The 22,430-nt window shown below is 63.3% G+C and overlaps 2 protein-coding genes across 4 annotated transcripts; both read left to right on the top strand.

Moving 5' to 3' along the window:
- Positions 1-172: 172 nt before the first annotated feature.
- Positions 173-6,733, top strand: STK19 (serine/threonine kinase 19). 3 transcript variants are annotated; one of them, XR_004975272.1, is made up of 6 exons: positions 173-491; positions 4,615-4,710; positions 4,903-5,042; positions 5,780-5,858; positions 5,975-6,122; positions 6,303-6,733. XR_004975272.1 is itself a non-coding variant. In XM_036356455.1 (6 exons), the coding sequence occupies exons 1-6, from the start codon at positions 204-206 to the stop codon at positions 6,346-6,348; spliced, it is 816 nt and encodes a 271-aa protein (XP_036212348.1). In that variant the 5' UTR covers positions 173-203; the 3' UTR covers positions 6,349-6,733. The 3 variants fall into 3 exon arrangements, 2 of the variants coding, with proteins under 2 accessions (XP_036212348.1, XP_036212349.1); XM_036356455.1 differs by having other exon boundaries at positions 5,780-5,877; XM_036356456.1 differs by lacking the exon at positions 4,903-5,042.
- Positions 6,734-7,252: 519 nt separating this feature from the next.
- Positions 7,253-20,635, top strand: C4A (complement C4A (Rodgers blood group)). The gene is made up of 41 exons (XM_036356444.1): positions 7,253-7,395; positions 7,471-7,669; positions 8,056-8,257; positions 8,426-8,496; positions 8,582-8,670; positions 8,822-8,904; positions 9,381-9,477; positions 9,849-9,954; positions 10,050-10,182; positions 10,590-10,705; positions 10,801-10,974; positions 11,073-11,258; positions 11,362-11,547; positions 11,630-11,788; positions 11,997-12,123; positions 12,256-12,330; positions 12,577-12,774; positions 12,855-12,966; positions 13,052-13,125; positions 13,298-13,437; positions 13,535-13,744; positions 13,989-14,040; positions 14,132-14,221; positions 14,351-14,560; positions 14,702-14,777; positions 14,916-15,072; positions 15,164-15,280; positions 15,379-15,550; positions 15,711-15,943; positions 16,017-16,184; positions 16,535-16,594; positions 17,331-17,424; positions 17,501-17,711; positions 17,834-17,924; positions 18,004-18,078; positions 19,249-19,351; positions 19,463-19,552; positions 19,640-19,738; positions 19,834-19,917; positions 20,132-20,264; positions 20,424-20,635. The coding sequence occupies exons 1-41, from the start codon at positions 7,334-7,336 to the stop codon at positions 20,563-20,565; spliced, it is 5,256 nt and encodes a 1,751-aa protein (XP_036212337.1). The 5' UTR covers positions 7,253-7,333; the 3' UTR covers positions 20,566-20,635.
- Positions 20,636-22,430: the final 1,795 nt, after the last annotated feature.

The raw sequence follows: 22,430 nt of genomic DNA, 5'->3' as shown, positions 1-22,430 counted from the left end.
CGGGGAGGGCAGGAGCTGGCGGCTGAGCCCAGGCCGGGTCACCACGGAGCCGACGCCGCGCAGGAACGCGGAGGCCCGGCGGGTTTCCGGCCCGATGACGCGATCATTCCGCGCCAGCGAAGGGCCCAGCCCGCGCTCCCGGGGTGGCCGCTCGTCCGCGGCGCCGGGGCCTCCGTTCGCGGCCGCGGCGCCGGGTCCGCGACATGAGCCGGAAGAGGCCGCGCCCGGGCGCGAAGCCGCTGGGTCTGAGGCGGCGGCGCGGCGGCGGGCCCGCCGAGGCCGAGCCCCCGGGGGGCGCGGCTGATGCCCGGGTGTTGGGGGGCGGCGCCCCGCCGGGCAGCCCTCCCCGCCCGGGGTCGGCGCGCGCGGCGGTCGCGGAGCTGGGCCGGCTGTTCCCGCGGGGCCTGTTCGAGGACGCGCTGCCGCCCATCGCGCTGCGGAGCCAGGTGTACAGCCTGGTGCCGGACCGGACGGCGGCGGACCGGCAGCTGGTGAGGGCGCGGCGGCCCCGGTCAGCACGCCGGGCGGGGAGCGAGCCAGGTGCCCGAGGGGAGCGCGGAGCTCGGGAATTCACCGGCATAAACGTTTGCCGCCGCATGACGTTGTAGAATCGGGAACACGGCCTTTCTTATCTACTGGCTGGCTGCTTTTCGGTTTCTCCGCTTGTCAATGTTAATGTCTTTCAGAGAACTCACACTTAGCTTTGTTGCTCTCTTGTTGGCATGTTTTCTGCTTCATTCATCTGTTTCCCCTGTACTGTTGGGTTTGTTTTACTCCCCCCGCCCCCCCCCCGCCCCCCCCGCGCACACACACACACACACACACACACACTAACTTTTATTCTCTCTTTTCTAAGAAATGCATGGCAGGCTGTAGTTTTCCGCTAAGTATTGAGATTTATCCTCTCAAGTTTTGGTATATGTTTTCATTATCATTTATTTCAAAATGTCTTCTAATTTGTCCTGTGTTTCCCCCCCTTTGATTTATTGGGTTGATTAGTAACGTATGTTTTAATTTCTGAGCATTTTCTTATTACCTTACTAGAGTCCCGGTGCAGGTGGGCCAACCAGGGAGGGACCCCGAGGGCTCCAGGGCCTGTGGGGCCCGCCTGCTTAATCTCTCTCTGAGGGCCCCAGCAGCAAGCTAACCTACAGGTCAGAGCATCTGCCCCTTGGTGGTCAGTGCACAGCATAGCAAGTGGTTAGCATATCATTAGCATAATAAGCTTTGATTGGTTGAATGGCTGACCAGTTTACTGGACACTCAGCATATTAGGCTTTTATTATATAGGACTAGAGGCCTGGGGCACGAAATTCGTGCACTGGGGGGGGAGGTGTCCCTAGCCCAGCCTGCACCCTCTTCAATCTGGGACATCCCTCTTACAATCCGGGACTGCTGGCTCCCAACCGCTCACCTGCCTGCCTGCCTGATTGCCCCTAACCACTTCTGCCTGCCAGCCTGATTACCCCCTAACCACTCCCCTGCCAGCCTGATCGACGCCTAAATGCCCCCCTCCTGGCCCGATTGCCCCCAAATGCCCTCTCCTGCTGGCCCGATCACCCCCAACTGCCCTTCCCTGCCAGTCTGGTCGCCCCTAATTGCTCTCCCCTGCAGACCTGGTCGCTCCCAACTACCCTCCCCTGCTGGCCCGATCACACCCAACTGCCCTTCCTTGCCAGCCCGGTTGCTCCCAACTGCCCTCCCTTGCCGGTCTGGTCGCCCCTAACTGCCCTCTCCTGCAGACCAGGTCGCCACCAACTGCCCTCCTCTGCTGGCCTGGTCACCCCCAACTGCCCTCCCCTGCAGGGCTGGTCCCCCCCAACTGCCCTCCTCTGCAGGCCTGGTCCCCCCCAACTGCCCTCCTCTGCAGGCCTGGTCACTCCCAACTGCCCTCCCCTGCAGGCCTGGTCGCTGCCAACTGCCCTCTCCTGCCGGCCTGGTTGCCCCTAACTGCCCTCTCCTGCTGACCTGGTCCCCCCTCCCCCCAGCTGCTCTCCCCTGCAGGCCTGGTCCCCCCAAACTGCCTTCCCTCCCCTGCAGGTGTGGTCACTCCCAACTGCCCTCCCCTGCTGGCCTGGTTGCCCCCAACTGCCCCCTCTGCAGGCCTGGTCGCCCCCAACTGCCCGCCCTGCAGGCCTGGTCACCCCCAACTGCCCTCCCCTGCAGGCCTGGTCACTCCCAACTGCCCTCTCCTGCAGGCCTGGTCACCCCCAACTGCCCTCTCCTGCAGGCCTGGTCACCCCCAACTGCCCTCTCCTGCCGGCCTGGTCACCCTAACTGCCCTCTCCTGCTGACCTGGTTCCCCCCCCCAACTGCCCTCCCCTGCAGGCCTGGTCATCCCCAACTGCCCTCTCCTGCTGACCTGGTTCCTCACCCCCCCCGCCCCCCCGCCAGCTTCCCTCCTCTGCAGGCCTGGTCATCCCCAACTGACCTCTCCTGCAGGCCTGATCCCCCTTAACTGCCCTCCCCTGCAGGCCTGGTCACTCCCAACTGCCCTTCCCTGCAGGCCTGGTCCCCCCAAACTGCCCTCCCTCCCCTGCAGGTGTGGTCACTCCCAACTGCCCTCCCCTGCAAGCCTGGTTGCTCCCAACTGCCCTCCTCTGCCAGCCATCTTGTGTGAGGGCATGATGGTCAATTTTCATATTACCTCTTTATTATATAGGATTGTTACTTATTTCTGGCTAAGTGATATATTGGCCAGAAAGCGTACAATATTATTTTCGCCATTTGAAACTTGTTGAGACTTGCTTCATGCTATGTGGTCAGTTTTGCTAAATATTGTATGTGTAGTTGAAAAGAATATGCATTATTCAGTTATTAATTTCTCAGTAACTAGAGTTACAATTGAAGTCTTCTAGTTCCTCACTGATTATTTTGTCTGTTCTATGAGTTAATGAAAATTGGATTAATATACTTTTGTGATTGTGGATATGTTATTGTTTTTTCACATATTTCCCCTACCTTATCTCTTTTCATTCCTCCTTGGACTTTAATTACACATACATTGGACCTTCTCTTTGTATCCTTTACGTCTTTCAGCTTCTTGTCTGCATTTTCAATCTTTTTGACTGTATTATATCCTTGTTAGTTTTATAAAATCTGTTTTACAGGCCAGTAGCTTTTTATTTAGCTGTGCCTTAATACATTAAACCCATCCATTGAGTCCTTAATTGCACTTGCCAGTTCTAGAATTTCTATTTGGTTATTTTTCAACATATTATGTCAGTTTATATAATTTCTTGCTAAAAAATTCTGTCTTGACTGTTATTATCTAAGCATTATACACATAGGGGTTTTTTAGTAGTCTGTTTTTGATAATTCCCTGATAACATGTCTTTTGGGGTCTGTTTCTATTGTCTGTTTCTTTTGAATTTTGTTTCCTTGTGTGTTCATTTACTTATTTATGCCCAGTTATTATTATTATTTAAAGTATGTCATTATTGACTTCAGAGAGGAAGGGAGAGGGAGAGAGAGAAATATCAACAATGAGAATCATTGATCAGCTGCCTCCTGCATGCCCCCTACTGGGGATTGAGCCTGGGATCCTTCAGTCTGCAAGCCGATGCTCTATCCACTGAGCCAAACTGGCTAGTGTGCGCCCAGTTATTTTTGACTGTGCTGGACAGATTTGCCCTCCATCTTCCAATTACATCTTTGTTGTTGTTAATCCTCACCTGAGGATATTTTTTTCCCCATTGATTTTTAGAGAGAGTGGAAGGGAGGGAGGGAGTGAGAAACATCGATGTGAGAGACACATTGATTAGTCGCCTTCGCCGGGGATTGATCCTGCAACCCAGGCATGTGCTCTTGACCAGGAATGGAACCTGCGACCCTTCAGTGCTCAGGCCAATGCTCTAACCACTGAACCACACCGGCCACAGAGCCCCATTATTTCTATGAATTTTTTTGTTGACGTATTATCTTGTGAGCTCTTTGATGCTTAACAATTTTAAAAACAATATTTTATCCAGCATTTTAATTAATTTTCAGTAGGTGAGTTAGTTCTTGCTGTATTCTTAGAAACACTAGTCCTGGTTGATTTTTATTTGTTTTAAACATTTTATCCCATATTCTTCACTACTTTCCTCTGCCCACAGTCTAGACTTAATTCCTTGAGGGCAGGGTCTGTGTCTTTTTAAAATATACATATATTTTTATTGATTTCAGAGAAGAAGGGAGAAGCAGAGAGAGATAGAAGCATCAATGATTGGCTGCCTCCTGCACGCCCCCCGCCCACTGGGGATTGAGCATGTAGCCCGAGCATGTGCCCTGACTGGGAGTCAACCCGTGACCTCCTGGTTCATAGGTTGATGCTCAACCATTGAGCCACACCAGCTGGGCAGGGTCTGTCTTAATCACTATTTTATCGTACTTAGTGTCTGCCATATGATTAGTCTTAGAAAGTATGTACTGATCGTTTAACATAAGAGATGAGGTGGGTGGATGGGAGGGTGGGTATCCAATTGGAAAATACTCTTTGGTGATTCCCCTGATTCTCCCCACAGTTTTCCCTTCACTTGGAGAAAAGCTCCCCAGTATGGGCAGCGCCCCCCGGGTATGTTAGGGCATCTTACCCTGATAGCCTTCTTCTCACCCCCATCTTCCTGGAAACAGAAAGAACTTCAGGAGCAGGGGGAGATCAGAGTCATCCAGCTGGGCTTCGACCTGGACGCCCACGGGATTGTTCTCACCGAGGACTACAGGACCAGAGTGCGTGTGGCTGGGGCGCGGGGCAGGCGGCTACCCACTCCACACCTCCCAGGGCACGGGCTCTGGTTGGTAGTAATAGGAGGGCCAGGAAGGAGCGGGAGGAAAGGTCTGAGAGGTGAGATGAACTGGGCAGAAGGGGTCTGCCTCCCACGTGCCGAGAAACGCCCCCCAGCCTCTCATCCCTGCTTCCAGGTCCTCAAGGCCTGCGATGGCCGGTCCTACGCTGGGGCTGTGCAGAAGTTTCTGGCTTTGGTGCTTCCAGCCTGTGGGGACCTTAGCTTCCAGCAGGACCAAATGACGCAGACCTTTGGCTTCAGGGACACAGAGATCACGTGAGACTTGGGGGGCCAATCACATCCGGCGTCTGGCGCCTCCCTGCCTCCCTCCTCCCAGCCTGGCCCTTTTCCTTTTGCGGATCCTGCCCAAAAGGTTGACTTTTTTTTTTTTTTTTTGTAAAATCTAAATTTGTATCCTTCCCCCAAGAGAGAGGCCTATCTCACCTGGAGCCTCGGCCTTAAGTTCAGGCTCCCTGGGTGGCTAGTGAGATGCACCCAGAGGCCCGGCAGGCACCACACATGCCTGATGTGCGTCACGCTGAGACTAAGAGCGCGAGTGGTGGGCACTGAAGCACTCGTATCCCAGAGCAGCAGCCAGGCGCGGCGAGGGGAAATGTCCGTGCCGGGCTGGCCGACTCCGGCCCCTACTGTGCACCATGGTATCTGTGAAGGCGTTGTATGAGCTGCTTCTCAGTAGATGTGGGAGGAGCTGTGGTCAGGCAGGGGCACAGGAAAAAGACCCTTATGTCTCCCCTGCGGGTGGGACTGAGCGTGCGTCAGGGCTGTGGTCAGGGAGGAATCAAGACTGGTTTTAGGAAACAAGCAGCAGGAAGAGAGCGTGCGAGAGGGCAGCTGGGTAGGCGAATGGGACCAGAGACCTGCTGGGCAGGGGCGGGGAGGAGGGTGTCTGTTGTCCGGTCCCTTTGTCCGGTTGCCCATGTTTCCAAACATTAGCGGTGAGGAGAGGATTCTCAGAGCCGGTTCCCCTCTCTCCTGGCTTCCCACCCGCTTAGGCAGCTGGTCAACGCCGGAGTCCTCACTGTCCGAGATGCCGGGAGTTGGTGGCTGGCTGTGCCTGGAGCTGGGAGATTCGTTAAGTATTTTGTTAAAGGTATTCTGTCTGCAGCTCAGCCCTCAGCCCTCCAGAACACCTTTCCGTGGCTCCTCTGGCCGCAGGCCTCACTCCCTGCTCCTGTCCACCTCTCCAGGGCGCCAGGCTGTCCTTGGCATGGTCCGGAAGGCCAAGTACCGGGAGCTACTCCTGTCGGAGCTCCTGGGCCGGCGGGCGCCTGCCTCGGTGAGACTCGGCCTTGCCTACCATGTGCACGACCTCATCGGGGCCCAGCTGGTGGACTGGTGAGTCTTGCCCCCAGCCTCTGGCAGTGAGAGCAACCACCCAGAGCAGAGGTGGGTTTCCTTCACTAGGGAAGCCCAGCTCCCCTCTCCTCCGGAACCTGGGAATGTTCCTGCCGAGTTCTGAGTTCTCCCCAGACCTTGGGCCCGCGCGTCTGGACCAACTGTCTCTCTCTCTTGCAGTGTCTCTACCACTTCTGGAACCCTTCTGCGCCTGCCGGAGACGTGAGGGTCTGCTCACCGCGACAAGCCTTCCCGGAACCGGGCCTGGGGGCCAGGCGTGCTGCCCAGTGTGGCCGAGCCAGGGTCACCTTGCGAAAGCTTGGCCAGGAGGATGCGCGATGGGCCTGAGGACGTGCAGTGCCAGGCGTGACTGCTGCTGTTGACCTGGGCTCCGGGCCAGGGCGGGGTTTGGGCAGTGCTTTGGGAGCCTGTGGACATGGAGCCAGACCCCATGCCAGGGCCATGGCCGCTGCCTCTCGGGCAGCACGGTGCTGCTGTTACTGTCTTGGGGTAGGAAGGCGGGGTTTCCGAGGGGCAGGTGAGGGGGCGGGGTTCTCTGCCCTACATGGTGGATTGAAACGGCCAAATAAAGTACTTCTGCTGGTGCTCTTCTGGCGTCTTGTTTAATGTGGTGGGTGGCTCCTCGCTGGGGGTAGAGGTAAAGCCACACTGGGCCTAACCGTGGCCTCATTGTTCAGAGAGGAAGAGGGGTGTGGAGGTCAGTTTCCTTGGGGGGTGGTTAGGGGTTTCTGTCAGGGCCTGTGAAGAGCACAGGCCTCACGAAGTTCTATTTTGTGGGGTTCATAGTGGGAGGCCAGCATCTTATCGCCTTGTTTTGTCAGGGCCTTGGCCAAGAAGCCTGATTTCTCTGCCCGGTGCTCCGCCCAGGCTGCCGAGCGGTACACAGACACATGCCCAGGAGGGGAGATGCCAGGCACTGGCAGGAGGGGCTAACGGGAGGGGAGGGCGTGGAGGGGGAGGAGAACAGGACCTCTGGGCCATGATTTCCTCAGTGACCCAGGTGTCCAGGGTGCTCCCCTGCCCCCAACACTGGGCCTGGGGCCAGTGGCAGTTCTTGCTTGTCACGTGGTTTCCCAGCTTAGCTGGCCCAGGGGAGGAGCAAGGTCCAGAGTCTACTCTGCTCCAAGCACGAGGCCAACCAGAGAGGAGCAGACAGACACACGGGTCTGATCGCTCCTGGTCTTGCAGCCATGCGGCTCCTCTGGGGCCTGATCTGGGCGTCCAGCTTCGCCTTGTCTCTGCAGGAGCCCAGGTCCTGGCGCGGCGGCTGCTGAGCGGGCGGGCTGGGGGCCGCTGGGGCCGCTGCTGACCTGCCTGCTCTCCCCAGGTTGCTCCTGTTCTCTCCTTCCGTGGTTCACCTGGGGGCCCCCCTGTCGGTGGGGCTCCAGCTCCAGGATGCTCCTCGGGGACAGGAAGTGAGAGGGTTCGTGTTCCTGAGAAACCCGTCCCATCGCAATGCCCCCTGCTCTCCGAAGGTGGACTTCCTCCTCACCTCGGAGCAGGACTTCGTTCTCCGCAGCCTCCAGGTAGCTGGCCGCACCTGTCCTGCCGTGCTTGCCCCCCCTCTGTCCCCCACCTGTCCTGCCGTGCTTGCCCCCCCGCCCCCCACCTGTCCTGCCGTGCTTGCCCCCCCCGCCCCCGTCCTGCCGTGCTTGCCCCCCCTCCGTCCCCCACCTGTCCTGCCGTGCTTGCCCCCCCTCCGTACCCCACCCCCCGCTCCGTCCTGCCATGCTTGCCCCTGCTCCGTCCCCCACCTGTCCTGCGTGCTTGCCCCCCCCCCCCGCTCCATCCCCCACCTGTCCCGCCGCCTCTGGGGTCATCTGCGGGCGGCCTCCTTCCCTGGCCGTCCAGCCTCTGGCTTTCTCCGGCTCTGTCTCTGACCCGCTCCCTTTCCCTCCTGCTCGCCTGACAGATACTCCCCAACGGTGCCGACAGCTGTGGCCTCAAAAGCCTCCGAGGAGGCCCCAAGATCCAGCTGGTGGCCCAGTCGCCATGGCTGAAGAGCTCTCTGTCCAAAGACGTGGACACTCAGGGCATCAACCTGCTCTTCTCCTCTCGCCGGGGGCACCTTTTCCTGCAGACGGACCAGCCCATTTATAACCCTGGCCAGCGGGGTGAGTCTCAGCCCCAGGGCCTCTCCCGCGACCGCCCCCTAACCCCAGCCCTAGCCCCCACCCCTTACCTGAAATAGCCGGAAAGTGCCGCCTGGAAGGCGCCTGGCAAATGTTTGTTCTCCCCTCACTCCCTGCCCGTCACTGCTGCTCACCTCCCCTCCACTCCAGTTCGGTACCGGGTCTTTGCTCTGGATCAAAAGATGCGCCCATCCACAGACAGCCTCACAGTCACCGTGGAGGTGAGTCCCTGACCTCTGACCTTCCTGACCAGCTGGGGCTACTGATCTGACCTCCCACCCACGACCCCTTTTCCTCCCGTCGCAGAACTCTCAGGGCCTCCTTGTGCGGAAGAGGCAGGTGTACGCTCCCTCGTCCATCTTCCAGGATGACTTTGTGATCCCGGACATCTCCGAGTGAGCTCTTGCCCCAGTTCCCGGTTGCCGTGCTCCCCCTCCAACACAGCATCGGACCCGAGCTCCCTGCCTGTGGTTTACCCCACATCCTTCCCCAGGGCGTGTGGCTGGCTCTCCCAGGCCCTCTGAGCCCCTCCCTGTCTGTCCTCAGGCCAGGGACCTGGAAGATCTCAGCCAGATTCTCCGACAGCCCGGACTCCAACCACAGCACCCAGTTCGAGGTGAAGAAGTATGGTGAGAGCCCGGCCGGTGTGGCTCAGTGGATTGAGCGCCGGCCTGCAGACCAAAGGGTCCCGGGTTCGATTCTGGTCGAGGGCAGGTACCGTGGTTGCAGGCTCCTCCCCAGCCCCGGCCCTGGTCAGGGCGGTGCAGGAGGCAACCAATCGATGTGTTTCTCTCACATTGATGTTTCTCACTGTCTTTTCCTCCCTCTTCCACTCTCTAAAAATCAACAGAAAAATATCCCCGGGTGAGGAAAAACAAAACAAAACAAAACAAAACAAAACAAAACAAAACAAAAAGAAGTACAGTGAGAGCTGGAGACACTGGAGACAGGAGGGCCAGGCAGCTCCTTTCCTGGAGGGAGAAGGGCAGGAAGGGGGTGGGAGCAGGCAGGGGTGGGCGACCTGGGTGCCGCCACCTGCGGGGAGGGAGTCCTCCAGGGCCCTTCCCCCGGAGTCTGACCGGCCTGCCCCTTTGCCCTGGGTCAGTCCTTCCCAACTTTGAGGTGAAGATCATCCCTGGGGAGCCCTACATCCTGACAGCAGCTGGCGTTCTCGGTGACATCCAGTTAGACATCCAGGCCAGGTACCGCTGCCGCTCCCCCTCCAGTGCAACCTTCACTTCCGCCTTCCGGCCCGCGCCCAGGCCACGCCCTCATCCCCCCCCCTCCTGCGCCCAGGCCACGCCCTCATCCCCCGCTCCTGCGCCCGGGCCACGCCCTCATCCCCCGCTCCTGCGCCCGGGCCACGCCCTCATCCCCCGCTCCTGCGCCCAGGCCACGCCCTCACCCCCCTCGCGGCCCTGCCCCCAGGCCATGCCCTCATCTCCCCCCCCCACCCTGCGCCCAGGCCACGCCCTCATCTCCCCGCCCCTGCGCCCAGGCCACGCCCTCATCCCCCGCCCCTGCGCCCAGGCCACGCCCTCATCCTCCCCCCCCCCCACTCCCATGGCCACAGGTACATCTACGGGAAGCCGGTGCAGGGGGTGGCGTACGTGCGCTTTGGGCTCCTGGATGAGAATGGTGACAAGACTTTCCTCCGGGGACTGGAGAATCAGACCAAGGTAGGAAGGAGGGTGGGCTGGGGTGGGGAGGTGACCGTTAGGGAGGAGGGGAGGGGGGAGACCGGTGTCACCTGGCCGTTTTCTCCTCTGCCCAGCTGGCGGAGGGCCAGTGCCACATCTCCCTCACGAAGGCTGCGGTCCAGGGCGCCCTGGGGAAGCTTGGCGTCCAGCCGGCTGACCTCCCGGGGCTGCGCCTCTACGTGGCGGCGGCCGTCATTGAGTCTCCAGGTGAGTGCTTTGCCCGGTTGTGACTCCAGACCTAGCCTCTGACCTCTGAGCGGACCTCTGTCATCCAGCACCGCCCCCCCCCCCCCTTTACCCTCACGTGGGACCCACAGCCAGGAAAGGGCCGGAGCCTCTCCACCTGGGCTGCTGGGAAGCAGCGCCTGCCCCTCTGTTTGTTTCTGCTCATCCGTCCACCCGTCCGTCCATCGACCCGTCGGTTCTTCCCCCCATCCCCCTCGCAGCATTTATGCACTGTCTGTGCTGGTCCTGCTCGCTCAGCAAACGAACGAGGGGGAGAGGGCCTGTGCCCCAGGAGCTTGCCGCCTGGTGGGCGGGAAGCACTTGAGCCGCCCCGGCTCTCCTGCCCCGCTCCTGGGCCTGCTCCTCCCCGCATCTGCCATGTCTTGCAGGGGGAGAGCTGGAGGAGGCCGAGCTCACATCCTGGCGTTTCGTGTCATCTCCCTTCTCCTTGGACCTTCGCCACACCAAGCGACACCTTGTGCCTGGGGCCCCCTTTCTGCTGCAGGTTTCCTCTGCAGGGGAGGGGCGTGGCGGGAGGGTGCCCCGCAGGAGGGCCCATGGCCCCTCTTCTCTCTTTGACCTGCCCCTCCACCCACCTAGGCGCTGGTCCGAGACATGTCAGGCTCCCCCGCCTCTGACATTCCTGTCAAAGTTGCTGCCAAGTTCTCCCCGGGATCTGCTTCTGAAATACATGATCAGCGAAACACAGATGGGCGCGGCCAAGTCCTCATCTCCATCAATGTCCCTCAGACCACCTCGGAAGTGCAGCTCTCGGTAGGACTCCCACCCACCCCCCGGGGGCATGGGGCGGAGCCGGGTGCCTGGGTCCTGGCCACTGACCCTGCTGCTCCCGCCCCCACCCCTTTCTCCAGGTATCTGCCGGCTCCCCCTATCCAGCCACAGCCCAGCTCACTGTGAGAGCCCCACCCGCTGGAAGCTCAGGGTTCCTGTCCCTGGAACGGCTGGATTCTCAACCCCCTCGAGTTGGGGACACTTTCCGCCTGAACCTGCGAGCCGTGGGCGTCCGTGGGGCCAGCTTCTCTCATTACTACTACATGGTGTGCAGGGGGGTGGGTGCTGCGAGGGCTCGGCGGGAGGGAGCCCTGGGGCCGGTGGTTTCAGGCTGGGCGCGCAGTGAAGAGGGAGCCACTCTCGTCCCAGGTCCTGTCCGGGGGACAGATCGTGTCTGTGGGCCGAGAACCCAGGGGGGCCCTGACCTCGGTCTCCGTGTTTGTGAACCACCGCCTGGCGCCCTCCTTCTACTTTGTGGCCTTCTACTACCACGGGGGCCTCCCAGTGGCCAACTCCCTGCGGGTGGACGTCCAGGCTGGGGCCTGTGAGGGCAAGGTAACACATCGGGGGTGGGGGAGGCAGGAGAAGATGAGAAGCAGCGCTCCCATCTGACCCCCCCCCCCCCCCCACCGTGCAGCTGGAGCTGAGTGTGGACAAGCACAAGGACTATCAGCCTGGGGAGATGCTGAAGCTCCAGCTGCACACGGACTCCGCGGCCCTGGTGGCCCTGGGGGCTGTGGACATGGCTCTGTACGCCGCGGGCGGCAAGGCCCACAAGCCCCTGGACATGGGCAAGGTTTGCGAAGACCCTCTCCCCGGCCCTGCCTCGTCCTCTCGGGCTCATCCCAGCTGCCCGCCCACTCCGCCCAGCCTCCCTCAAGCTGGGGCCTGGGGCCTTATTTCCCCGCTGTCTGTGTCTCGCATCCGTCCCTCCTGCCCTCGCCCACAGCCAGCCCTGCCCTCAGCCATCTTGTCTCCGCCACAGCCCTGCCCTTTCTTGCCAGGTCTTTGAGGTCATGAGCAGCTACGACCTCGGGTGTGGTCCTGGGGGCGGGGACAGCGCCCTGCAGGTGTTTGAGGCGGCTGGGCTGGCCTTTTCTGACGGACACCGATTGACTTCGACCAGAAATAGTGAGAGAGGAGGAGGCGGGTGGGTGGTGGGAGGCAAAGTGAGGAGGAGGCCCTGAGGGGTGAGGAGGGAGGAGGGGCGCGGGCAAGGGAGGCCGCCCACCAGGGCTTGCCTGCAGCCCTGCTCTCTCCCAGGTCTGAGTTGTCCCAAGGAGCAGAAAACCCGGAAAAAGAGAAACGTGAATTTCCAGAAAGCAATTAGCGAGAAGTGTGAGTTGTGGGTGCCGGTGAAGCTGCTTGCACCCCAGGGTCAGGGGGAGGGGTCTGCCTCTCGGCTCCTCTGCTCCGGAGGGGCCAGGCTGTGGGCTTCAGGGCCAGAGGGCCAAGCCCTGGGTGGGCAGTGGGTGGGCAGGAGGCTCTGCGCGGCCTCCTGAGCTCTTGGTGCCCAGTGGGCCCTGGGTACCTGGAGGTCCGATTGGGGCGGAGTGCGTCCCGTGCTCACCCTCGGCCCTGCAGTGGGCCAGTACACTTCCCCAGTGGCCAGGCGCTGCTGCCAGGACGGGCTGACGCGGCTGCCCATGACCCGCTCCTGCGAGCAGCGGGCGGCCCGGGTGCCGCAGCCGGCCTGCCGGGAGCCCTTCCTGTCGTGCTGCCAGTTTGCCGAGGTCCTGCGCAAGAAGACCCGGGCCAGGGGCCAGGTGGGCCTCGCCCGAGGTGAGCCAGGGGCCGGGGCTCGGCACGGGCAGGGAGCCTGGGCGGGCAGAGCCCTCCTCACCGTGCCGTGTGGCCCCCAGCCCTGGAGGTCCTGCAGGAGGAGGACCTGATGGAGGAAGACGAAATTCCTGTGCGCAGCTTCTTCCCGGAGAACTGGCTCTGGAGGGTGGAGCCCGTGGACCGCTACCTCCAGTGAGGGCGCCTGCTGGGCTGGCCTTGGGTCTGGGCAGGGTGGGGCCAGCCCAGCCTGTGACGGCCGCTCACCTTCCCACCACAGGTTGTCGCAGCTGCCGATCCCTGACTCTCTGACCACCTGGGAGATCCATGGCGTGAGCCTGTCCAAAACGACAGGTGGGCTGCCCGCCGCTCCGCCCTCCCCGCCGCCACCCTGCACCCAGCTCCCTCTTCCTTGACTGCAAGGAAGGGGGTGCAGACAGTGGGGCAGACATGGTCACCCTGCCTCCCAGTGGCTGCGATGCCCCCAGGCCTCTGATGTTTCCCGTCCCCACACCTCACTCCACAGGCCTGTGTGTGGCCACACCAGTCCGGCTCCGAGTGTTCCGCGAATTCCACCTGCACCTCCGCCTGCCCATCTCCGTTCGCCGCTTTGAGCAGCTCGAGCTGCGGCCTGTCCTGTACAACTACCTGGACACCGATCTGACCGTGAGGCCCGCGGGAGCCTGGTGCACAGCGGGTGGGGCGGGCGGGGGCGGGATGAAGAGCCCAGCCGCCTGACTGGCCCTCCCCTTCTCCTCCCCAGCTGAGCGTCCACGTGGCCCCGGTGGACGGGCTGTGCCTGGCTGGGGGCGGAGGGCTGGCCCAGCAGGTGCAGGTGCCTGCACACTCTGCCCGGCCCGTTGGCTTCTCTGTGGTGCCCACGGCGGCCGCCGCTGTGTCCCTGAAGGTGGTGGCTCGAGGGTCCATGGAGTTTCCTGTAGGGGACGCAGTGTCTAAGATTCTAAAAATTGAGGTGAATGGAGCACCCCTGAAGCCAGATCCCCAGGCTCCCAGATTTACCCCCTGACTCCCAGCACCCTCTCTGCTGGCCCTCTGGCCCACCACCCAAGCCCAACTCCTTGGTCAGTTTGCCTTCTACAAGTCTGATCCCACTCCGCCTCCAAAGTTCAAATCCCAGTCCTGCACTGGGGGGGCGGGGGGCGCAGCTGCAGCCAGGCGCTGGGTGACCTCTCAGAGCTCTGTTTCCCCCGAGACAGAAGGAAGGCGCCGTCCACACGGAGGAGCTGGTGTATGAGCTCAACCCCCTGGGTGAGTGGCCCTGGCCGCCGCAGTGCCCTCCGTGGGTTGTAGGTGGAGGAGATGGACACCAGGCTGACTGACAACTTCCCCATCTCCCCAGACCACCGAGGCCGGACCCTGGAGATTCCTGGCAACTCTGATCCCAATATTATCCCCGATGGAGACCACAGCAGCTTTGTCAGGGTCACAGGTGGGCGTGCCCTCCAGTCCCTTCCCAGCGGCCACCCTCACATGCATGTGAGACCTGTTTGGGGCCATGACCCTCTGACCCTGGGTCCCAGACCTGCTCTCTATCCTTCGCCCCCTCTTTCCCCTGTAGCCTCAAGTCCACTGGACACCCTGGGCTCCGGGGGGGCCTTGTCAGCAGGAGGCGTGGCCTCCCTCCTGAGGCTGCCACGGGGCTGCGGGGAGCAAACCATGATCTTCTTGGCTCCGACCCTGGCTGCTTCCCGCTACCTGGACAAGACGGAGCAGTGGAGCAGGCTGCCCCCGGAGACCAAGGACCACGCGGTGGACCTGGTCCAGAAAGGTTCTGGCGCAGGGCGAGCGGGGGTGGGGCAGGCCATTAAGGGCAATGAGCACCCCAGGCGGCTGGTGGGGGGAGGGGGTACCCAACGGGAATGGGGAGCATGGCCTCGGGCACAAATAGCAGCCGCCGCTCCTCCCCCAGGGTACATGCGGATCCAGCAGTTCCGGAAAGCGGACGGCTCCTATGGGGCGTGGCTACATCGGGACAGCAGCACCTGGTGAGCCTGGGAGAGTGCTCTGGGTCTCTGAGCTGGTGGGCTGCCGGGGGCAGACCAGGTTCAACGGGAGGGTGACTAACCAGGTGTCCGGGGAGTGGCCTGTGTTCCCTAGCCCCAGCTGTCACTTCCCTCCTCTAGGCTCACAGCCTTTGTGTTGAAGGTACTGAGTTTGGCCCAGGAGCAGGTGGACGATTCACCGGAAAAGCTGCAGGAGACGGCCAAGTGGCTGCTATCTCAGCAGCAGGCCGACGGTTCCTTCCGGGACCCCTGCCCCGTTATCCACAGGGGCATGCAGGTGCGGCCGGAGGCGGGGCCCAGGGGTGCCGGTGGGCGCTCTCCTGGCACCTCCCCTCCTGGCTGACGGCTTCTCTCCCTTAACTGACCAGGGGGGCTTGGTAGGCAATGACGAGACGGTGGCCCTGACGGCCTTTGTGGTCATCGCCCTTCATCACGGGCTGGCCGTCTTCCAGGACAGGAGGGCAGAGCAGCTGAAGCAGAGAGTGGTAAGGGTGCCCGCGCCTGCCCTGCGCCGGCCGGCTCTCCCTGCTGCTCCTCAGGACCCAGGTGTCTGCCCACAGACCTTCCTCCCTCGTTCTTCTAGGAAACTTCCATCTCAAATGCAAACTCTTTTTTGGGGGCGAAAGCAAGTGCTGGGCTCCTGGGTGCCCATGCAGCCGCCATCACGGCCTACGCACTGACGCTGAGCAAGGCCCCTGAGGACCTGCGGGACGTGGCCCACAACAACCTCATGGCCATGGCCCAGGAGACAGGCGGTGAGTCAGGCCTCGGGCCTCTGCGTGTGCCCACGGGGAAGAGCCGGGACACAGCCCAGAGGGGGTGACAGCACCTGAGGGGCGCGGGGCGGCTGGAGAGCTGGCGGGAGCAGGCCCGGCGGCCGGCGTCCCGCTCACGGCTGGTCGCCCTCCCTCCCAGATAAGCTGTACTGGGGCTCGGTCATCAGTTCTCAGAGCAACGTCGTGTCGCCCACGCCGGCTCCTCGCAGCCCGGCAGACCCCGTGCCCCAGGCCCCCGCCCTGTGGATTGAAACCACAGCCTACGGCCTGCTGCACCTGCTGCTCCGGGAGGGCCGGGCAGAGATGGCGGACCAGGTCGCAGCCTGGCTCACCCACCAGGGCAGCTTCCAAGGGGGATTCCGCAGCACCCAGGTAGGGGCTCCTTGGGGCTCTGGGGTGGACGGCCCTGGAACCAAGCGCCTGAGTCCCGGTCCAACCTCCCCAGGACACGGTGATCGCCCTGGATGCGCTGTCTGCGTACTGGATCGCCTCCCACACTGCCGAGGACAGGGGGCTCAACGTGACCATCAGCTCCCAGGGCCGAAATGGGTTCAAGTCCCACGTGCTGCAGCTGAGCAACCACCAAGCTCAGGGGGTGGAGGAGGAGCTGCAGGTGACCACACTCTCACCTGGGCGGCAGGACACCTGGGCCTAGTGTGTGGGCCAGGACTTCCCGCCCCGCCCATCCCTCGCTCTCCTGGTGCCCTGTGGGAAGGCTTCTGGCTGAGCGGCTGGAGAGCCACCTAGCCTCAGCTGCAGGCTCCTCCCTGCGGGGGCGGGGGTAGGGTGGGGGGGCTCCCCGCAGCGGGGGAGGCTGAGTGGAGTCGTGCCCGTGGAGGTGCCAGCTCCGGATGGGAGGGGAGAGGAGGAGCAGGGCTGCTTTCAGGGAGGAGAGAAGCTGGAATAAACAGCGCGCCCTCCTGCGCCCCCCTGACATCACTGTCCCTTGTGTGTCCCCGGAAGTTCTCCTTGGGCAGCAAGATTAACGTGAAGGTGGGAGGAAACAGCAAAGGAACCTTGAAGGTGAGAGCCCGCAGCACGGGCGCCGGCCAGCAGGGGGCACTGGGGTCTGGAGGGGGAGCAGCAAGACACGCAGGGCTGTGCGCGCCCCTGGGTGCTGGCCTGCACCTCCCCCATCGAGCCACAGGCCCTGCTTCCTCCTGCTCCCCTTGTCTGCCTGACACAGCCCCTTCGCCAGCTGCCCAGCTGACACCCTCCGGCTCCCGAGCCCCCCCCCCCCCCCCCCGTCCCCTAATGCCCAGGGCCTCATCACTTGATCTCTGGCTTGGGGCTAAGACAGCCTGGAGCTCCTCCCACGCCCAAGCCCCACGCTCTGAGCCCTGAGCCGTCAGACTAGCCTTTGGGACCGCCCCCCCCAACACACACACACACACACACACACACACACACACACACACGGTTGGGTGCCTGTACCTCCCTGGCCAGACGGGGGTACCGCCACACAGGTCTCCTGGCCTTGAATGCCTTCCCCCTGCTTCTCTTCCCATGAGGCAAACTCCTCCTCACGCCTCGGCCCAAAGCCTTTCCCTGCGGCCTCAGCAGGTGCAGAGCGCCGGTCCCAGGGCAGGCCCTGCCCCCGCCTCACCGTCCAGCCCGCCTGGCCGTTCGTGTTCTCTGCTGGTCAGGAGGGAGATGGGAAGGGCCCAGGCCTCAAAGCCCCGCCTGGCCGTGCCCTGAGCTGTGCGCGCAGAGGCCTGGGCCCAGGTGCCATGTTCCCTCCACGCCCCTTGCTGGCCAGGTCCTCCGTACCTACAACGTCCTGGACATGCAGAACACGACCTGCCAGGATCTCCAGATCGAGGTGACGGTCCAGGGCCACGTGGAGTACACCAGTGAGTGCTGGGGGCGGGCGCCCCGGGGCCTCCAGGGGCTGGTGCAGGGGCGGAGTCTCAGTGCCCCCTCCCCCAGTGGCAGCCGAGGAGGACTACAAGGACTACTACGACTACGAGAACCAGGGGGACTCCGAGAGTCTGGGCTTCGCGGGAGACGACCCGGGGGCCCTTTCCCGGCCCGTGACGCCCCTGCAGCTGTTTGAGGGGCGGAGGAGCCGCCGCAGAAGGGAGGTACCCAAGGTGGCCGAGGAGCAGGAGGCCCGAGTGCAGTACACCGTGTGCATCTGGTGAGCCTGCGGGCGGGGGAGGGGGGGTGCGGGTGGGCGGGGGGGTGGGCGGGGGGACGAGGGGGGGCGGGCGGTTCTGCCCGCTGGGCCGGGCACCCAGACCACAGGGCTCCTCTCCGCAGGCGGAACGGCAAGGTGGGGCTGTCGGGCATGGCCATCGCGGACATCACCCTCCTGAGCGGGTTCCACGCCCTGCGGGCTGACCTGGAGAAGGTGGGTCGTGCCCTCAGGAGCCCGGCTCCGGCTGCAGGGACCCTCCGTGGCCACCACCTGGTGACCCTCTCCTTTGCAGCTGACGTCCCTCTCTGACCGTTACGTGAGCCACTTCGAGACCGAGGGGCCCCACGTCCTGCTGTACTTCGACTCGGTGAGCAGGGGGGTGGCGGCGTGGGCTCTGCTGCTCTGCGGCTGGGGGCGGGGCACTGCGAGCGGCCAGCGCTCCCAGGGAGGCAGGACATGAGGGAGGCCATGCTGGCCGGGACAGGGGCAGGGGCCGGGGGCAGGGACCGAGGGTGGGGCAGGGGCTGGGGCAGGGGCAGGGCCGGGGCAGGGGCCGGGGCAGGGGCAGGGGCTGGGGCAGGGGCAGGGGCAGGGGCAGGGGCAGGGGCCGGGGCAGGGGCAGGGGCCGGGGCAGTGGCAGGGGCAGGGCCGGGGCCCCTAATGTGGTTTGGGGCCAGTCAGCAGGGGGTGCGGAGAGTGAGCCTGTCAGAAAGCCGACTGTATTCACCCTGAGGGTTTGCTTTGTGGTCGTTTTCACTGACGTCCGAGGAAAGTGTCCTTTCTTTCAGGAAGTGATGTTGGTCATAGTGAGTGGTCTTTGTGTCTGTGGCCTCCTTGGCTAAAACAAAGTTTTCAACCCTCTGATGGCCCTCAGCGTGTTTGGATGTTTACTGAGGGAGCTGGGATGGGGCGGGGGGGGGGGGGGGCGGTGCCGGCTTCGCTGCCCCCTCACGTGGGCCTGCGGGTCCCAGAGGGCGAGCATAGTGGCCGCAGCTGCCCTAGTGGCAGAGGAAGGAGGCCCTGGATGTGTCCGTGGTGAAGCGAGGCTGCCAGGAGGGGTGGGGGGCAGGCAGAGTGGCTTTGGAGAATGTGTGCATCCTGCGAAAGTCCTAATGGAGGAGCAAGGCTGACGGTTTTGTTTGGCGATCAGCCGAAGGGGCTGGTGAAAGCTGGGCCGTGGGGGAGACCGGCGTAGGGGAACGCGAGGAAGGCAGGCGAGGGGAGGTCACAAACAACCCGTCAGCAGCAGAGACGCCCAGAAGCGAACCCTGAGCTTAAGGGGAGCTGCACGTGGTGTGTCCTGTGTCCGCGAGGCGACGCCGTACAGGCACCCGGGGACCGGGCGGGCCGGGGAGGCCACCCTCTGGGCAGTGAGGTCAGCAGGGACCTTGGGAGCAGTTGTTAGTGTTCTGGCGGCCGGAAGGTAACAGAATGTGAAGGACACTGAAGATGAGACAGCGGACACCAGAGGCAGGCCAAGGAGTGTCACACGGGCCTGTGGGGCCCTGACCGCCCCCCCCCCCCCCGCCCCCCGCAGGTCCCCACCTCCCGGGAGTGCGTGGGCTTTGGAGCTGTGCAGGAGGTGGCCGTGGGGCTGGTGCAGCCGGCCAGCGCCACCCTGTACGACTACTACAACCCTGGCAAGTACCCGGGGCACCAGGACTGGGGCTGTGGAGGGGCAGGGAGGTCCTGGGGCTCCAGACTGGCTGGCAGGAGGGCAGGTGCCCTAACGCCCTCTCTGCTCTCCTCAGAGCACAAGTGTTCTGTGTTTTACGGGGCACCGACTAAGAGCAAACTCCTGTCCACGCTGTGCTCCGCGGACGTCTGCCAGTGTGCAGAGGGTGAGGCCCCGGGCAGGGGAGGGGGGGCGGGGGGCGGGGAAGGGGCTGGGGCTGGCCGGCCTTGCCTCACCTGGGCCCTGCCTTCAGGGAAGTGCCCTCGACAGCGGCGTGCCCTGGAGCGGGGGCAGATGGAGGAGGAGGGCTACAGGATGAAGTTCGCCTGCTACTACCCCCGCGTGGACTACGGTCAGTCCCCCGCCCTCAGGGCCTGGGGGCGGGGCGGGGGGGCGCCCGCAGGCAGCCCGGAGCTCACCTTCCTCCCGTCCCGAACTCCCACACAGGCTTCCAGGTTAAGGTTCTCCGAGAAGATTCCAGAGCTGCCTTCCGCCTCTTCGAGACGAGTGTCGTCCAAGTGCTGCACTTCTGTACGAGGGCCGGCCGGGTGGAGGGAGCTGCGGTCGGCCTGGCGCCTGGAACAGGGAACGTTCAGGGGCGCTGAGCTTACACCCCGCGGCCTCTCAGGAGCGCGGGGCTTGTCACGGGAAGGCAGCTCCTGTGGGAGTGGCGGGCTCAGCGGAGGGTGTGCAAGGCCTGGCCGTGCCCCGTCCCCTCTGACAGCTCTCATCCCGTCCCCCTCAGCCAAGGATGCCCAGGCCGCTGCTGGTCAGACCCGGAACTTTCTGGTTCGAGCCTCTTGCCGCCTTCGCTTGGAACCCGGGAAAGAATATTTGATCATGGGTCTGGACGGGACCACCCACGACCTCAAGGGACAGTGAGTTCGCTGGGCCCTGGGTCTCTTGCTGCCCTCACACCTCCTGAGGGCGAGGATCCCCAGCACCAGGCCCTGCCCCTCGGGTGCCAGGTGCCAGGTGCCGCGGGCTCACTCCCGTCTGCCCGTCCGGAACCCGCTGACGGCCCTTTGCTCCCACAGACCCCAGTACCTGCTGGACTCGAACAGCTGGATCGAGGAGATGCCTTCTGAGCGCTTGTGCCGGAGCACCCGCCAGCGGGCAGCCTGCGCCCAGCTCCGCGCCTTCCTGCAGGAGTACGGCACTCAGGGCTGCCAGGTGTAGGGCTGCTCCCCCGACCCCGGGAGGGGCCCAGGGCTGGGCCCGAGACTCAATAAAGACCTTACACAGCCAAGCGTCCGTGTGTGTGTCCCAGCCCTGTGGCTTCTAGGTCCTGGCCGGCCAGGGTTTGCGTAATCCCGGGCTGTCGGAGCCTGGTGGCCCTCCCGGTGACTCCCCAGGAGCTCAGTCCCTCATCAGACCACCAAGCAGACTTGTGACCCGCAGCCTTCGCCCGTGGACCCGGCCTCCACACCGTGGCCTGGCTTCACCGTGCCACAGGCCCTCTGCTGCCGGGGTGGCCAGTCTCGCCGGCGGTCCCGGCACAGTTGTCCCCTTGGGCTGTTTTCGCTGCGACCTGGCCTGTGGAGAGCCTGTGCTGGTGGCAGTGGGAGCGCCGGGGTCTCTTCCGGGGCTGACCTTAGCCACGCCCAAGACTGCCTTTGTGTTTGCTGATCCTCTTCTACTGGGGTCAGCCCTCCCCACCCGCCCGCCTCGCTCCCTGCATTTGGGGGCGCCCTTGGGTCTGAAGGGCTGACCTAGAAATCCATCGAGAGGTTTGCTGACATCGCAGCCTGCCATTCAGTCGACAGAAACGGGCGGGCCTCTCCCCGTGCCCCGCGTGCCAGGCCCCGCCCTCAGGGTGCTGCTGGGGCGTGTGGTCCTGTGGGCACTGGTGGGGCACCTGACCTGGCCTGGGAGGGGCGGGAGGGCTGCCGGAGGCGGTGGCATCGGAGCTGGGCTCTGGAGGCTCAGGACTCGGGAGGAGGGCGAGGCTGGATGAGGGGTTTGAGGCAGGAGAGGAATGAAAGGCCAGGCAGGACAGCAGGGCAGGGCCCGGCGTGTGACGCATCAGGTTGGAATTTGGATTTGGTGGGCGGTGGAAGAGATGGGGCTGTTTACCAGCACGCCCGCTCTCTGGGTCACCCCACCCCCAGCCCCCCGCCCCGATTCCGTGCGACCTGAAGCCCTGGCCCCCCAGCACTGCAGAGGCTGCCTAGGCTGTGGTGTGTGCCCTGTGCTTGCCCATCAGGCCTCGCTTCCCACAGCCGTCACCATGCTGACAGCTATGCCCGTGGCTGCCAGCTGGGGCTCAGCTGCAGCTGTGGTCCCGTTTGCTGCCCACCCCACAGCCCCGGCCCGTGCCTCCCACCGGCTCTGCCACCGGGACCTGAGTTAATTCTCCACGCCAGTGGGTGGGACAGCTGGGACCTCAGCCCAGGCTCTCCAGCACACAGCCCGGGGCGCTGGGGTCAGTTTGGAGCCAGGGCTGAGGAATTGGCGTGGGCCTTGGGTCACCTCTAACCTTTAACCCCAGGAGGCCTAACCTCTCCCTGAGCCATGCCCTCCTCTTTGGCAGGGCCTCTCCCCAAGACCCTCCTCTGAGCCCTTCAACCGACACCTCATCCCTAAAATGGTTCCCTGATAGTCCTACGTGGTCCAGTGGGATCCTCTTACGGCTCCTGCTCTCAGGATGGGGCTGGACCCAGACCCCAGCTGTGGCTATTGGGCTCCTTCCTGGGGACTTTGGGGGCACGGGGGGTACGTTGAGTTGTGCTGGGAAGCCCAGTGCCCTTGGCTGGACCTTAACCTGTGGACTCTGACCCCAAAGGCAGTCCTGTTTGGCCGGCCCAAGGGCAGGTACCGCAGGCTGCAGAGCAGGAGGGCGAGGGGGCCGCCCCAGGGCCTCGCTCTCCCTGCCCCGGCTCCTGACCTCAGGGCCTGGGATACCCTGGAATTTATAAAGCAGTTTCTACTTTTGGCTTAAGTTCCTCAAGTTGGTCTCTTTCTTGCAACCAAAAAGCATCAGGCACATGGTAAGAGCTCCAAATTGGGGACCAATACAGTTCTTCATCTTCAGCTGTTGAGAG

The sequence above is a fragment of the Myotis myotis genome, unplaced genomic scaffold (genome assembly GCF_014108235.1).
Source record: "Myotis myotis isolate mMyoMyo1 unplaced genomic scaffold, mMyoMyo1.p scaffold_m19_p_26, whole genome shotgun sequence".
In the NCBI taxonomy this organism is placed as follows: Eukaryota; Metazoa; Chordata; class Mammalia; order Chiroptera; family Vespertilionidae; genus Myotis; species Myotis myotis.
The sequence above is the reverse complement of the archived record's forward strand: the minus strand, read 5'-3'. Positions and strand labels throughout refer to the sequence as shown.

Excerpts from the sequence above, each read along its gene's own strand:
- STK19 (XM_036356455.1), top strand. The coding sequence starts at position 204 with ATGAGCCGGAAGAGGCCGCGCCCGGGCGCGAAGCCGCTGGGTCTGAGG. Across the intron at positions 4,711-4,902 it reads CCGAGGACTACAGGACCAGA|GTCCTCAAGGCCTGCGATGG; the intron begins GTGCGTGTGGCT and ends CCCTGCTTCCAG. Across the intron at positions 6,123-6,302 it reads GGGGCCCAGCTGGTGGACTG|TGTCTCTACCACTTCTGGAA; the intron begins GTGAGTCTTGCC and ends TCTCTCTTGCAG.
- C4A (XM_036356444.1), top strand. The coding sequence starts at position 7,334 with ATGCGGCTCCTCTGGGGCCTGATCTGGGCGTCCAGCTTCGCCTTGTCT. Across the intron at positions 11,259-11,361 it reads TCTCTCATTACTACTACATG|GTCCTGTCCGGGGGACAGAT; the intron begins GTGTGCAGGGGG and ends CTCTCGTCCCAG. Across the intron at positions 14,778-14,915 it reads CATCGGGACAGCAGCACCTG|GCTCACAGCCTTTGTGTTGA; the intron begins GTGAGCCTGGGA and ends TCCCTCCTCTAG.